Raw genomic sequence first — 17,438 nt, forward strand, 5'->3', positions numbered from 1 at the left:
TCGCTATGTGAAGGCTGATTTTTGCATCTTTATCGAATTTTTATTCCATTATTTAAATGCCAGGTTGAACAAATATAGCAATTCTGTCGCTTTGTTACCGTTCAGGATAAAAGGCGTTAGTTATACGGCACAGGCCGCTATGTAGGCGGAAGTGACACGTCTGCCGATTGTTTGCGGTAAAGATGGATGATGATGACCGCACGATGTGAAGGCTGAAAACTGCTGGCAGATTCAAGTCATTTCAGTTTCTGGCTCGCACTCAGACTACAGACAGGCGGTTTGTTTTTAGCAGATAATATTGGGAAAAGGGGAAATTTTACTTAAGACTTTTGGAAATAAAATGGCTTTACTGGGTACTGGGTGGGATAAGGGTGGAACAAAAAAAAAAACAGTCAAACACCTCGAAAACTTCTCACTGAGCTAAAATATATATCAGTGGGTTATTCATTTGTAATTATTTGCAGGCAGCACTTCCGTTCCTGACAGGCACATTTCTTTCCCTGGCGCTGACGTAAACTATAAACCAGTGTTCCTTAACCTGAACAATAAAGTTGTTGAATAAAAAAAAACAAGCGCAGTATTTCCAACGCCAGCTCAGCGCCTAAAGACTCCTCCCAAAATACCATAGAGACTAGAAGAAATGCTGGAGCGTCTCTACGGCGTCCTGTCCGCATTCCTGTTTTACGTTGACGTTCTCTTTCACCATTGGCTGCTGTGAGGCTGAGATCCGGTGACGTCAGCAGTATAGAAGTTGGATCTCGGGGAGTGCGACGTGTCTCACTTAGCGGCAGCCGAGCAGTGAAGACGTGAAAGGCAGAGTCATCAGCCGGTAATTATCACAGACGAGCGGCTCCGGGCCCGGCAGCTGCTGTGTACATGCTGGCGCTGTATCCTACCCTCCATCACAAGCTGTGACTGTTATACAGGGGTTATGTAGTGTGCGTGGTGCCGGGCTCACTGTGGTGGCAGTTACAGGGAATATGTAATATACATGGTGCTGGGCTCGTGTTACAGGGGTTTTGGTGTATAATATATGTACTATACATGGTGACAGGCCCATAGTGGAGGCTGTTACAGGGGTTATGTAGTATACATGGTGCTGGGCTTGTGGTGCAGGATGTTACAGAGGTTATGGTGTGTAATATATGTACTATACATGGTGACAGGCCCATAGTGGAGGCTGTTACAGGGGTTATGTAGTATACATGGTACCGGGCTCATAGTGGAGGTCGGTACAGGGGTTATGTAGTATACATGGTGCTGGGCTTGTGGTGCAGCTGTTACAGGGGTTATGGTGTATAATACATGTAGTATACATGGTGACAGGCCCATAGTGGAGGCTGTTACAGAGGTTATGTACTATAATGTGTATAGTATACATGGTGCCGGGCTCACTGTGTATGCCGTTATAGGGGATATGTAGTATACATGCTGGGCTCGTGGTAGAGGCTGTTACATGGGTTATATAGTATACATGGTGCAGGATGTTACAGGGGTTATGGTGTATAATATATGTACTATACATGGTGACAGGCCCATAGTGGAGGCTGTTACAGGGGTTATGTAGTATACATGGTGCTGGGCTTGTGGTGCAAGCTGTTATAGGGGTTATGGTGTATAATATGTCGTATACATGATGGTGACGGCTATTTCATGGGTTATGTTGTAAACATGTGCCAGGCTCATTGTGGAGGCTGTTAGGGAGGCTTATGTGGTGTATATATGGTGCTGAGCTGGGCTCCCCCTGCGGATATGTATATAGCCTAATAGAATATATGGACCTTTGCTCACACAAAATGCTCCTCCCCTATTGAGCTGCTGGGAGCCTGACTGATCACATGTAGAGGGATCTCTTGTGAGGTCTTTATCCATAGAATAGTGTGGTCTGTCCATCCAATGGGCATGGGACCCCTGTTCTTCAGATCCTCACTGATAGTGCCCCATTGATTCAGTTGCTATGTGGGATAGTTGGGTGCAGTGGATGAATCAGTGCAGCTGTGGTTTGTTGTTACTGATGCTCCTGTTATCTGTACGTTATCTGTAATTGACTCACAGGTCACTTCTCCCCATCACAGTCCCCACCACCAAAGCTATAAACTCCATTCATGTCTATGGTTTGGGACGTTGCTCCTCACTGATTTCATGCCTTGTGCTCGTACACGGCTGTTTCCTTTCATCACTAGTTTGAATGGTGGCTCTTTGCTGCCTCTCACACATTGCAGAGCAGCAGGCATGAGAGCGTTGGCCTTCTGATCTTTCCATGGGTGTCCACCACTGTCTTCGTTAAACCCTCCTTTAAATGCACTTGTAAAATACCAATAACAGGTACTCTCCTCATCCACCGGAGCCAGCCTTACAATGTCGTTACCGAGGCTCATGTGAGCTTTATCAGGCGAGTGTTGTGACACCCGGTACTGACATCACTGGAACGAGCTGTGCAGGATATGCGTGTGAACTGTTCTTAGTTTACTCCAAGGGGCTCATGTATATAAACGGGTTGTCCAAGTGTTCTTTAAAGGGCTTGCACTCTGCTGATCAGGTATCCTCTCGCAGTGGTGCTGATCACTGGGTCACTGTGTTCTTGAGAACTGTCGTCTAAATGGACTATACATATTGTGGTCATGCACTGTACATTTACTGTATGTCTTCATGTTCCAGGAATCATGGATCAGGTAATGCAGTTTGTCGAGCCCAGTCGCCAGTTTGTGAAAGATTCAATCAGACTTGTCAAAAGATGTACAAAGCCAGACAGAAAAGGTACGTAGTGCATCACAGTTCATTGCAGCTTCATCTTTATTACCCTGCATGTGCCGTTACCAGACAGACCCCTTTAAGAAGTAGCATCGACAGAGATGATGTTCCTGGATGGGTGACAATGTGAAGGGCATGCTCTGTGAAAAGAGCTTATGAGATCTGGGACCCTATGGAAGGCTACAGTGACAGATTTCTTGTACCAGAGCTTGTCTGTCCTCATGACAACTCTTCTCACTTGTCAGCTCAGTGTTGTCATTAGGACAGGGCACCTCATAGACACTAATCTCCCTTCATTTTGCTACATGGCTTTCTGTATCTTCCAGTCCCTAATAAAAGTAGAACATACTGTATGTGCATGCTGCCATCTGATGGCGGGGTGACGAGGCACCCTAATTCTCAGAATGTCTACATCCTACAATCACCAGTTTCTATTAAATCAATAACCGTAAAGCGCTGTAAACCGCCACCTCCCACTATCAGCTGTTTGCAGGTCCTTAGTGGCCAGAAGTGAACTATGTTGGGACCACCACAGCTCTGCACTCTGTTATGGTCATTTTTGGGTACTGTGTTTATTTCCCGTTGGAGTAAATAGATAAACAAATCTCCAGGGATTGCATCTGTGAATCCAGTGTTGGGCTTGTCTCATGGCACTCCTTCAGTTTCCTTCTTAGGCCAGAGTCACACTTGCGAGTGCCTCGCGTGAGTCTCTCATTGAATCACCCGGCATGGACTCACACTCTCAGGACAGGAGCATCTCAGCTGCATAGACATACATGCAACCGACCCGCTCCTGTCAGGAGAGTGCGAGTCCGTGCCGGATGATTCAATGAGAGACTTGTGCGAGTTACACGCAAGGCACTCGCAAGTGTGACTCTGGCTTTAAAGCACCACTCCAGCGTGTTTTTTTTTTTTTTGTTTTTTTTTATTACACTTGTGGAGGGGTGCTTTTAAAGGGAATCTGTCAGCAGGTTTTAGCTACCTAATCTGAGAGCAGCATAATGTAGGAGCAGAGATCCAGATTCCAGTGATGTCACTTACTGGGCTGCTTAGTATAGTTTGATGATCTCCTGCAGATTAATCAGTGATTTTTATCATTAGAGGACTACTTGGCCTGGTGCCAGGTAGTCCAGCATATTCATGAGCTCTGTATAACTGTTAGATCTGCAGCAGAGAAAACATTTGATTTTATCAAAATGACAGCAAACAACTCAGTAAGTGACCATCACAGGAATCAGGAACTCTCTACATTATACTTCTCTCAGATGGGGGAGCAAAAACCTGGTGTGGTGACAGATTTCTTTAAATCTAAGACACCTGTATTATACTCTCCTTCCGGGGGCTTCACTCGCTATTGTTGCCTCTCCAGTCCGTCTCTGGCAATTTGTGACCTCCCATTATTTCATTGAGTGAGCTAGAGGTCACTCTTAAGTGCAAATCTATGAGTCTCATCACCTACTGTATCCTCACCCATCCCTTGTAGACTGTGAGTCCTCCTGTACCTGTCTGTGTCTTGAATTGTTTATGATTATTGTACTTGTCCCCATTTTGTATACCCCTCTCACATGTAAAGCGCCATGGAATAAATGGCACTATAATAATAATGATAATTCTGGATCTCATAGATGTATTGGGAGCTTGTGACCAACTTCTGCCTTTCAGAGAGTCAGTTATTGTTGTTATTATTATTATTATTATTATTATTATTATAATACAGATGTGGTGCCATCTTGTGACGGTCACACACGAGCGGAACGGCGTCACTCAAAGGTGAAGCCGCCAGAAATTGCATATATTAAAGGGGGCAGGGGACTTAGATTTAAAACGCCAATGCAGCATTGAAAAATCAAAACAAAACGCACGGCCAGATGCTGTAATTTTATTTATGCTTTGTAAAATGATGTAAGCTGGATAGAGAATAGATTAAAGTTAATGGATAGTGATGGGCGGACCCGGGGTGTTAGTCTGGATCCGCACTGTTTCAAAGGTCTCCGGGTGCTGGAACTGGGCCCGGGATTACAGGTGTTTGATTCGGATCAAAAAAGGAAAAAATAAAGAAAATAAGAATGAAGCGAGCGCATCATACTTACCGAGGCTCCGACGCGGTTGTACACTGCTCCCGCAGCCTCTCCATCACTTCATCATTGCTCATCCATATGCCCTGCTTTCCCCTCCCACCAGGACAGCCTGGCGTCTGTGATTCGTTGTAGTCAGACTACCCCCCAAGCCTGTGTGACAGCGTCTGCCTGCAACCAATCACAGGCGCTGTCTGCTGGTCAGTATCATGGTATAGAAATAAATAGACCAACTAATACCCAGGATAATCATGGCTGGGTACCGTAATGGGTGTTTGGGGGGGGGGGGGGTGTCTGTACACCATTTTTTTTAAAAAAATGTATTTAAATGATAAAAAAAAAACCACGCGGTTCTTCTTATTTTGATACACAACTGAGATAGGTGCCTGGCTGGGGGCTGCAGCCTGTAACTGCGGGCTTTATTTGTGCTGGGTAACATAATATGGGAGGACCCTACATCACATTTACTTATTTTTATACCACGATACTGACCTGCAGACAGTTGCACTGCATTCCCCGTCCACCAGCCATCCTGGCGCCTGTGATTGGTTGTAGTCAGCTGACACTGCCATTTAGGGTGGGGGCGCGTCTGACTGCAACCAATCGCAGGCGCCGATGGGTGGAGAAAGCAGTGCATATGGATGAGCAGTAATTAGTGGCCCAGGAAGTGAATGCGTGGCCTGGGAGTAGTGTACAGCCATGTCGGTGTCTCAGTAAGTACACTATGCTTGCTCCCATGCACCTCTTCCTTCTACAACCATTTTTAACCACTGGATTCTAGTCTCCATAGACTTCTATGGTGACCGGAATTTAGAAACCAGATCACCAGGATCAGCCGGTCCGGTTATCTGCAAATCCACTATTCACTATTAATGGGACTTTTGGTCTCTTCTGATGTCATGTGATCGTTCCAGGTTTTAGTTTTGTTACTATAACCAAATAGAACACTGGTAATGGAAGTACAGATGTCAACCCCAACTTAACATCACTTAGTTGGACCTTCATGAATCCACTGGAGCAAACTTGTAGTCTTCCATGTCTCTTACCATCATTTACATGGTAAAATGTGCATGTAGCAGAGATCCCAATACAGCCTGGGATGGATAGTGCTGGGCCGGGAAGCTGAGACTGCTCTTAAGTGTCAAAGGAACTGTATTCTGAAGAGCAGAATTCTGGATCACAAGACAAACTTTACAAATCTTTTATTTCAGAATTCCAGAAGATCGCAATGGCCACCGCTATTGGATTTGCAATAATGGGATTTATCGGCTTCTTTGTCAAGTTAATCCATATTCCTATCAACAACATCATTGTGTAAGTCATTCTTCAGTTTTTAAATCCATGAAGTGAGTGTAATATAATCACACACATGCACTACACATACATTGTACTAAAGTGACTGCATGAAGGGCCTGTAATATCAACATGTAGGAAAGTGATGGAATCCATCACTAGCTAATTCTGGGGACATTGCTAATCAGGTCGTTTATTTGAAGAATCAAGTTTCAAATCTGCAGCCAAACATTTGATTATTCTATCAGCTTTTGATATTTTTGTTAATTTTGGAGCTGCTGATATAATGTTAGCAGTGGCTGGCTCATCCAGAGGGATATATTTTGTAGTCTCTCTCAAATCCAGCTAATCAACGGACGGATCTCTGTGCGGTTGAAAAGGACGGGACCTAAATGATCCCTCTGGATTTGACCGCTGTTTCAAATTAATTGTCATGTGTTCACATGAGACTAAAAATAACGGACAACAAGTCAGTTATAACTATCTCCATGACTGGCACTGACCAAACTGGTCTTTATTGTTTGAAACTTCGATAGCTCTTGAGAAATGAAGGGTGTATACGAAAGTTTAGTCCAATCAAGTATCGTAGGCTGGACTTCAAGACGTATAGAAATTAGCATAATCTCGTCTTGATTGGTCAGTCCAGGCTTAGGAATGTCTTCTTTGTTCAACATCCCGGGTCTAGGCAGGATGTGGCAGTCATCTTTAAAATTACATATGCTGGTATATAGTGTGTGAAGGAAAATACACTGAATATGCAATATACATACAGTTAGGTCCAGAAATATTTGGACAGTGACACAAGTTTTGTTATTTTAGCTGTTTACAAAAACATGTTCAGAAATACAATTATATATATAATATGGGTTGAAAGTGCACACTCCCAGCTGCAATATGAGAGTTTTCACATCCAAATCGGAGAAAGGGTTTAGGAATCATAGCTCTGTAATGCATAGCCTCCTCTTTTTCAAGGGACCAAAAGTAATTGGACAAGGGACTCTAAGGGCTGCAATTAACTCTGAAGGCGTCTCCCTCGTTAACCTGTAATCAATGAAGTAGTTAAAAGGTCTGGGGTTGATTACAGGTGTGTGGTTTTGCATTTGGAAGCTGTTGCTGTGACCAGACAACATGCGGTCTAAGGAACTCTCAATTGAGGTGAAGCAGAACATCCTGAGGCTGAAAAAAAAGAAAAAAATCCATCAGAGAGATAGCAGACATGCTTGGAATAGCAAAATCAACAGTCGGGTACATTCTGAGAAAAAAGGAATTGACTGGTGAGCTTGGGAACTCAAAAAGGCCTGGGCGTCCACGGATGACAACAGTGGTGGATGATCGCCGCATACTTTCTTTGGGGAAGAAGAACCCGTTCACAACATCAACTGAAGTCCAGAACACTCTGTGAAGTAGGTGTATCTGTCTCTAAGTCAACAGTAAAGAGAAGACTACATGAAAGTAAATACAAAGGGTTCACATCTAGATGCAAACCATTCATCAATTCCAAAAATAGACAGGCCAGAGTTAAATTTGCTGAAAAACACCTCATGAAGCCAGCTCAGTTCTGGAAAAGTATTCTATGGACAGATGAGACAAAGATCAACCTGTACCAGAATGATGGGAAGAAAAAAGTTTGGAGAAGAAAGGGAACGGCACATGATCCAAGGCACACCACATCCTCTGTAAAACATGGTGGAGGCAACGTGATGGCATGGCCATGCATGGCTTTCAATGGCACTGGGTCACTTGTGTTTATTGATGACATAACAGCAGACAAGAGTAGCCAGATGAATTCTGAAGTGTACCGGGATATACTTTCAGCCCAGATTCAGCCAAATGCCGCAAAGTTGATCGGACGGCGCTTCATAGTACAGATGGACAATGACCCCAAGCATACAGCCAAAGCTACCCAGGAGTTCCATGAGTGCAAAAAAGTGGAACATTCTGAAATGGCCAAGTCAATCACCAGATCTTAACCCAATTGAGCATGCATTTCACTTGCTCAAATCCAGACTTAAGACGGAAAGACCCACAAACAAGCAAGACCTGAAGGCTGCGGCTGTAAATGCCTGGCAAAGCATTAAGAAGGAGGAAACTCAGCGTTTGGTGATGTCCATGGGTTCCAGACTTAAGGCAGTGATTGCCTCCAAAGGATTTGCAACAAAATATTGAAAATAAAAATATTTTGTTTGGGTTTGGTTTATTTGTCCAATTACTTTTGACCTCCTAAAATGTGGAGTGTTTGTAAAGAAATGTGTACAATTCCTACAATTTCTATCAGATATTTTTGTTCAAACCTTCAAATTAAACGTTACAATCTGCACTTGAATTCTGTTGTAGAGGTTTCATTTCAAATCCAATGTGGTGGCATGCAGAGCCCAACTTGCGAAAATTGTGTCACTGTCCAAATATTTCTGGACCTAACTGTATATATGTATTAGTAAAAAGAACAAAGACATACATAAATATGTGTTAGTTTACATCTACTAAACTATATACCTGAGTCTATGAAATGGCTGAATTAAGTATTTTTGGATACTCAATTCTTATCCTCAACACAGTTACTGTAGTTGCTCAATGCATGCCTCTGACTAGAAGCCGGCAGCTCCAGGGAAGAAATAAGTTGATTTTCTCCAGGTAGCTGTGCTTCAAATAAGATGGCCGTACAGCTTTGTAAAGGTATTGCCCTGCAGATTTACCCTGCATTTGCAGGTTAGTAGCGTAACTGGACATGACAGGTTCACTTTAAGGCTGCAGACACATTAGTGTATGGCGTCTAAGGCGAGAGTCTGTTTAGGGCTCTGAAAATAAAAATCGCTGATCTGAGCTGCTGCATGGTCTAACATGGGGCCGAGTGCAATGCGATATTTTCTCGCATTGCACTTGTCCGATTTATATGCTCGTGTGAGCGTATCCTAATAATCATAAAATGGGGGCGGAAACAATTATCAAAAGTTGTGTGATGCATACAAAGGAAGAAAACCTGATTTCCCCATTAGGTGATTTTCTGACTACTTACCTTTTTAATTACAGTTCCACCTTCATTTTACCATTAGGAGGTGGAGAAATCTCGCAGCTTTCAGTATTGGGGAGATAGAGAATTTGTACACATTTAAGCTAATTCATCAAGACTGGCATTTTGGGCACCAGTCCTAAGGTGGTCCCTATCTATTTAATGGAGTAATCTAAACTAATTTCTAATATGGTTGCATTTAAAATTCCCGAGAGCTCACTTAGTACACTATCCAATTGATAGTAATACCCCCCCCCCCCCGTTCCTGTATGATGCTTCATTTGACAATCCTAGTGTATCCTGGTACTCTCAAAGGAAGAGCTATAAGGGGGCAGAGGCTGCAGTCATTGCCACAGCCTCTGCACCTGCCTAAAATGAAGTCATCAGTGACGATCATTTCAGGGGCAGCTCTGTCCCTGCATGCTGTCAGTGTGTGATGTGCACTGTGTTGCCTGCACAGATTAACTGGCAACAGAGCAGACAGCTCATGTTATCAGAGTGCTCAGCTGTGTTCAGAGGTCAGCGCCGTCCTCATTAGTGCTGTCACTTATGGAGCAGTGCTAATCTCTGAACACCGCTCTGGCAATGTGCCCTGACTGTCTGCTCTGTTGCCGGCTCATTACAGCTGAGCTGTGCACATCACACACTGACAGCGCACAGGGACAGAGCAGCCCCTGACATGAGCATCACTGATGACTCTTCGTTTCAGGCAGACAGCAGCAGCTGTGACAGTGACCGCAGACTCTGCCCCTGATGACGTTTTGTTTGAGAATCCTAGCATGCACTGAGATTCTCAAATGAAGCGTCATATAGGAAGCAGGGAACAAATCAAGGTCAGTTACACTAGTTGGTGAAAGTAGGGAATTTTGAATGCAGTCATATTAGAAATTAGTTAAGACTACCCCATTAAATACATGAGTATTTGTTTGGTACTTGTTACGCAGTATTAAAGGGGTGGTCAGAAGGCTGAACTCTTGTACAATCCTGTATCTCTAAATGACTTTAGCTTATCTTTCAGCTGTTGGGTGTCAAAGGCAGAAATGTACTAATGTGAAAGTCTGTTATACATTTCTCTTATAAATCATGGCTATATTATAGTGAGTCGCTCCAGTTACCCACAAACTGATGACTATGCCCTTTGGGAGAGATATATCATGACTGGTGCAAAACCAAAAATGGGTTAGCTGCAGATGGCACCAATGGAGTCCCTTTCATTGTTTATGTTCGTGTTTTTATTTATTTTTATATTGCTGTGTACATGTTAAGATCAGATTCGTTGGCTAATTCTTGTTTCTTCTTCACTTTTCAGGGGCAGTTAGACCTCCCCGATAGAAATGACAGCGACATGGAATTCTAAATATCGACAAAGTGTTATTGGACAAATGCTCTTTTGTTTTATGTATATTTTTTATTTGGCCTAGTTCATGTAATTAAACACACTAAATTGTTTATTCTGTAGTTGGCAAACTTTTTTTTATTTTATTTTTTTTTTCTCTTGCATACAAATGATAGTTCTAAGAGTATTTAACCCCTTAACAACCGCGGACAGTAATACGTCCTAGCGGTCATAGTGTTACTGCCCGCGGTCTGCTGCCGGCAGCTTGCAGTGATCGGCACTCCTCTCAGCTGATTTTTCCAGCTGAGATGTGTGCCTGCCAGGCACGAGCAGAATAGTTATCTGACTGTGCTGTTTAACTCCTTAAATGGCGCTGTCAATGTGACAGCGCCATTATAATGGCATCGGTGGTAAACATTGACTTAATGGCCGATACCGGAAGTCACGTGACGTCACTTAAATCAACCATCATGCATGGGGATAGATGCAGACTCAGTGTTTGAGCCCGCATCAAATACGGGGACACTAGCTTTGATGTAAATATACTTCAACGGTTGTGAATAAGTTCAGGTTGTTTACTCAAGTATGTTTTGGGAGGGGGGAGGAATCCTAGCAAAAAGTGCATCAATTGAACATGGTGTAATGGTTCTAGCATGGAACTGGAGCAGGAATAAATTTGGAGGGAGCACAGCCCAAAGATAAAGGGGTGGATGGAGGGCAATAACTCTTAAAAAGGGTGTCCAGTCTAAATCTAAAAGTCTGCAATCACTCTTGCATTCAACGAGGCCATGCCCCGCTAGTCGAACGCTGGCCGCAAGTCTGCATATTTCACACTTGCGGCCACATGACTGCCGTTCCAGGCTCTGGCACCAGTGCCTCCACATGGCGCACAGTGTTTTTCATATCACCATATGTAACATGCAGTGATAACCAGTATTGTGAAAGAAGGAGCACATAGAGCATATCCACTGTTATACACGTCCAATAGCTAAAAATATCCAGACCTATTACCATCTGACATTTATGGACTAACATGCCCTAATGTCAGAAAAGCGGCATATTCTTGAGTTGGATGTGATCCCAGCAGTTAGACTTGCCTCTAATAGAAATGGAGGAATTCTCATATGGGACCTATTGAAATTCCATATAAATGACATTTTACATCAATTTATAAATGTTTTAAGTGATGGCTAAATTCTAGCTGTATTGCACATGTCAAATCAGCCAGTAGGGCTCAAAATGTAACAGATTGGCGTTAAGTGATTAAGCTAGACTAGTAATTGATTTCCATAATCGCGTTCCCCGCTGACATTGTGGCACTTTACTAATATGCTGGTTACTGTTTGAGCCAAATGCTGATTTCCTGGTGCGGCCATGTAAGCACTGTGGTGTGCGTGGTAATATTTTCTGATGCTAAGCTCTGTATTACAATGCCAGGTCTGTGGGTGAATATAATGAACACAATCCAGCAGAATTGAATACGTCAAATTAAGTGTAGATAGAATGTAAAAAAACCCCAAAAAACTAAAGGAAATATCAAATTCTAAACACCTTTTTAATCAGCTATTTCAATCTGGAGGTAACCACTAAAGAAATATACTGGCTACCATCTTGTTACCCTGACAGCAACTTGTCCTAGAATGTAGGGACAGGAGTCTGTGATCATGTGCAGTAGGAAGATGTCACAGAAATAATTACTCCCATACTTTTAGAATATAAGTCTGTGCTTCATCATCCATTGACAAATACTTATGCACATAAATCACAAGTGCTTGGCCTGCACTTCGTTCTCTGGCCTCGCCACCTGTCCGTGACTGTCAGGGCACATGTGCATATGATATTGTCTTCACTGTCATGACTGAGCTTTGGTTCTCTGGTCTCATGGCATGGCCACTCTTGCATTGTCTCAGGAGAAGCTACAGCATGTGTGGTGCCCCTGACCTGGTCAGGCACCACTGAGTACTGCACCCATGCTGGGGCAGTACAATACAGGTAATCCAGAAGGCTGATCGGGGTGTGGTTACACAGGCACAAAGTAACCAGGTCTCCCACCACCACCCGATATAATTAATTTAACACAAGATGAAGTACGCCTATGTCTAAGTAAATTAAACATTGACAAATCCCCAGGGCTAGATGGCATTCATCCACGAATATTGAGGGAATTGAGCTCCGTAATCGACAGACTGCTGTATCTCATCTTTTTAGACTCACTTGTAACGGGGTTGGTGCTTCAGGATTGGAGGATTGCTGATGTGGTACCGATATTTAAGAAAGGTAAGAGGGTAGATCCAGACAACTACCGTCCAGTAAGCCTGACATCAGTAGTATGCAAAGTTTTTGAGGGCATTTTAAGGGATGACATGCAAAAATATATTGCAGAAAATAATATGATAACTGACAAACAGCATGGATTCATGAAAGATAAGTCGTGTCTAACCAACCTGTTGGTTTTCTATGAGGGGGTAAGTTCAAACCTGGATATTGGTAATGCAGCTGATGTGATTTATTTGGACTTTGCAAAGGCATTTGATACTGTACCACATAATAGCCTTATACTAAAGCTCAAGAAGCAAGGACTAGGGGACACAATATGCAACTGGGTAAGGAATTGGCTAAGAGATAGGAAACAAAGAGTAGTCATAAATTGTACATTCTCTAAATGGGCTGCAGTCAGCAGTGGGGTGCTGCAGGGATCTGTGCTTGGACCGATTCTTTTTACTCTTTATTAATGACCTTGTGGATGGGATTGGTAGTACAGTGTCAGTCTTTGCCGATGACACCAAACTATGTAGGATATTAAAAACTGACCTGGATAGTACAATATTACAAAAAGATCTGGATAAGATGTCAGAATGGGCAGATACTTGGCAAATGAGATTTAATGTTGATAAATGTAAAGTAATGCACCTAGGACGGAGTAATCCTATAGCTGCGTATACATTAAATGGAAGTAAACTCGGGACTACAGAACAGGAGAAGGACTTGGGTATTCTCATTACAAATAAGCTGAGCAGCAGCACTCAATGTCAAGCAGCAGCTGCTAAAGCAAACAAGATTTTAGGGTGTATAAAAAGAGAGATTAGATCCCGTGATCCCAACGTATTGTTACCCCTCTAAATCACTTGTAAGACCACATCTGGAATACGGGATCCAGTTTTGGGCTCCACATTTTAAAAAGGACATTCAGAAGTTCGAGTCAGTTCAAAGGCGGGCAACTAGACTATTACAAGGAATGGAAGGCCTCCCATATGATGGCAGGTTGAAAAAGTTAGATATGTTTAGCTTAGAAAAAAGATGTCTCAGAGGAGATCTCATTTATATGTATAAATACATGTGTGGTCAATATAAAGGACTGGCACATGACTTATTTCTTCCAAAAACAATACTAAGGACCAGGGGGCACTCACTGCGAGTGGAAGAAAAGCGATTCCAACACCTAAATAGGAAAGGGTTCTTTACAGTTAGAGCGGTCAGACTGTGGAATACACTACCACAAGAGGTTGTAATGGCAGATACTATAACAGCTTTTAAAAAAGGGCTGGATGATTTCCTCACTACACAAAACATTGTTGGTTATAAATGACTTCGTGACTAAATGTAGAACTGGTGGAGGAAGGTTGAACTAGATGGACCTAGGTCTTTTTTCAACCTAAGTAACTATGTAACCTTGGAAGGGACCCCTGGGGAATCCAGGAGGGGGCGCCGCCTCCATCTCCACTCAAGAGGTGTGGTAGAGAGCCTGGTTGCTAAGTTGCATAGGCAGGTACAGAGGGGAGGAAGTAGTGAGTCAGTCTGAAGTGAAGCTCGGGGAGAGAAGTCGCAAGGAGGAGACCTGGAGGCTGTCACTAGTCAGACACCGCAGGTGCAGTGGTTACTGACTGAGAACGGTCACCCGGGAGTGCCGCCCGAAATCCACCCAAGGCTGGAGTGCAAAGGGGTGGCTGAGTACGGGGACTGCCAGGAGAGCACCACTCCACACGGGGTTACAGGTCCCCAGCATAGGGTCCCATTCAGTTGACCTGCCAAACCTGCAGGTGGGGGTACTTCATACCCTCCACCATAACACCACAGAGTCCGGAGCCACGTAGCAATGAGAGGGCCCATAGTTCACAAGAGGCAAGCAGCCAGAGTGACCTGGTCCAGGCTACAAGCAGACGGGCCGAAAAAGGGGAGAACAGGCGGAAGCAACTTCCCTTGGTGACCCCGTAGGACTAAAAGTCTGGGTCACCACAAAAACACAAGGGCTAGGAAGGAGAGTCAGTAGCCACTAGTGTAATGACAAAAAAAATTTTTTATGAAACCATGTGCAATCGAGGAACTTTTATGGGTAATTTAAGAATAAGTGTTGCTTTTTTTTTTTTGTTTGTTTTTTTTTTTAAAAAAAAGTCCCCCCTTTCATTCAAATGAAATAAGGCAAAAAATATTTTTTTCCCCCCAAAAAAAGACATGCAATTTTGCATTATTGAAACGATAATAGTAATAACTAAGCAACTTTTATTATTTATTTATTTTAACAAATATGGTATAAAACAGTTAATTATAAGTACAATATGTACAAAGTGTTTAAAAATTATTTTTTCCTATGAATTTTAGATTCAAAAATTCAATTTTTTCGTTTTCGCATGTAGTTCCTCCATCAGTTTTACAGCACGTTCAGCATTTTGGTTAGATCTGGGAATGTCAATTAATGACTCCTCGACCAACCAGTGCGCCTTCAAACACTTAATTGCCTTCTTGCACTTTCTCTTGGTGAGTGAGGTTAACAGTTCATTGAAGGACGCTTCGTTGTAGTGTTGCAACTGGAACCAGGCATTTGCCCATTCATAGCAGATGAAGTCACATGCTATACCGAGGACGCGGCGCCATTCTGGTATCAGAAAAAATATGCTATAACAGCATATACAGCTCACGAGTTCCATCTTGCCATGTGCAGATTTAGGAGTTTCTTCCAACTGATTCGAGGCCAACGTGATGTTGTTTTGCAATGACGATATGCCTGACATAGTTCATATAAGAACTTGAAATCATCTCGCCATCCAGGATTCTCGCCTGTGTTGACATCATCTGTTGCAACTTGGTGGTAATCAATCTGAAGTGAGGCATAGTTTTCTGTTAATTTGTCAATAAAGAAATAATTGAGTTCTAGTTTCTTTGTTGACTCTGGAATAAGGAAATTCATGACGTGCTTCAGTAGGAGGTCGAGTACATGGTGTTGACAGCCAATGTATTGTGGCTTCTGAAAGCCCTTTCTCAAGACATCATCCTGTATCAGCGTTACAATCCCGTTCAAACGACCAGTATTTACTGCTGCCGTGTCGCAGATTATCATGCGAATATTTTCCCAAGCGTCATATTGATCAATTAGCTGATGTAGTCCATTGGTTCTGCCACGGCTATTCACATTCTCACATTTCAGAATACCGAGTTTGATTTTGGTTGTGGTATTTTTCAGCAGAACTACTTGATACTCTTCCCCTTGGATTCTTTTACCATCGAAGTGGAGACAATAGGGATCTTTGCTTTGAAGTTTTTCAAAAATTTTGGTTTTCATTTTCTGTCCTTCTGAGATTATTTGTCTCCAGACACCCGACTGACTTGGAACTGGTACATCATGACCTTGTTCAGCAATGGTTGAAAGCACTTTATTTGCTTTATGTGTAGAAATGTTGTTTTTCAGTACCAGTAAACTCGCTGTTGTAGTGCTTGCTCTTTTGTATTTCGGTGTGCGTTCAGGAGAAGATGATGCGGAAAAAGAGGTTGGCTTGGGAGTCTTGGGTAAAGATTCAGAGACAGTATCATGTGTGGTTTGCGATTGCGAAGTGCTGGCTTGATCTTGAAATATTGATAGTCTGATTCGTTTACTTGGATGAATTGATTCCAAAGGAGCACTCTTTTTCATATCAACATTTACTTTATTTTCTTTCCCAATATTACTTAGAAATCTATAAACATTTACACTATTTATTACGATAATTTTATCACTTTTTCACTTCAAATACACTTTTTAAATTAAAAAACTTATTCACAGTAAAATTCACTTTCTAGTATCCAAGATGGCTGCCTGACTCCAAATGTACCACATGCTTTTCAAGTCTTTCAGCTCTTCTTATAGCACGTTTGTAAGGCTAGATCTAACTTTTAAAGAAAACGTTAAATATACATTTGTAATGGGTAACAATTAATGTCATTTTTTCAGTAGATTATTCTTATTCTAGATGTTCTAAATTATTCCTGAATATCCTAAATCATTCCAGAATCTTCAAAAAATTAAAACACGAAAAATCGTTTTTTTGAAAATTTTGAAATGAAAAAGAGGAGGTACTTTTTTGAATATTTTACAAATTTCATGATACTAAATGTAATTTGAATGCAATTGTTCCTCGAATGTAAGGGGTTTAATTTTCGTTTTGCAAAATTTTTAAAAGTCATCACACTAGTAGCCACCCTCACAAGTTAGCCTGAAGGAGCCTGGTTCCCTACTTAGAGCATCACAGCATCGTCCGGGTTACTCACCCCTGCCACCAGACGTGAGTAAGAACCCTGAAAGACATTCTTGCTGTGCGTGTGAGTCATTCTGTGACCTGTGGTTCCACACACCCAAACTGGGGCCAGCCTCACTCTCAGGAGGCCACTACATCTAACTGAATTTAACATCAGCCCGAGGCGTCCCCTAATCTGCAGTGGCTGTCGCCCTGACAGCAATACCGAGAGTGGCGTCACGAATCCAACAGAAATCAACCTACCTGTGGCGACCTACACCTGAAGGTAAAGCTTGGTTGTTACAGTATTAAACTTGCTATGCAAGTACTCTGTTTGTGCTAAACGTTGCTTTGGTACCGCTGCTGTACACAGCACATAAACCTGGTTGTGTATCTATGCAGTTTGCTTGGTTCTTATAACAGTTTCATACAATGAGCTTTGTTCAGGTTATACATGTATGTTTTGTACATATTACGGTTTTGGTGCTGTAAAC

General features: G+C 42.6%; 1 protein-coding gene across 1 annotated transcript; it reads left to right on the plus strand.

Moving 5' to 3' along the window:
• Positions 1–722: 722 nt before the first annotated feature.
• On the plus strand, positions 723–10,575 carry SEC61G (SEC61 translocon subunit gamma). The gene is made up of 4 exons (XM_075315156.1): positions 723–829; positions 2,659–2,757; positions 6,038–6,140; positions 10,436–10,575. Exons 2-4 carry the CDS (start codon positions 2,664–2,666, stop codon positions 10,443–10,445), a joined length of 207 nt encoding a protein of 68 aa, XP_075171271.1. The 5' UTR covers positions 723–829; positions 2,659–2,663; the 3' UTR covers positions 10,446–10,575.
• Positions 10,576–17,438: the final 6,863 nt, after the last annotated feature.

This window comes from Anomaloglossus baeobatrachus, chromosome 6, assembly GCF_048569485.1.
Source record: "Anomaloglossus baeobatrachus isolate aAnoBae1 chromosome 6, aAnoBae1.hap1, whole genome shotgun sequence".
Classification (NCBI taxonomy): Eukaryota; Metazoa; Chordata; class Amphibia; order Anura; family Aromobatidae; genus Anomaloglossus; species Anomaloglossus baeobatrachus.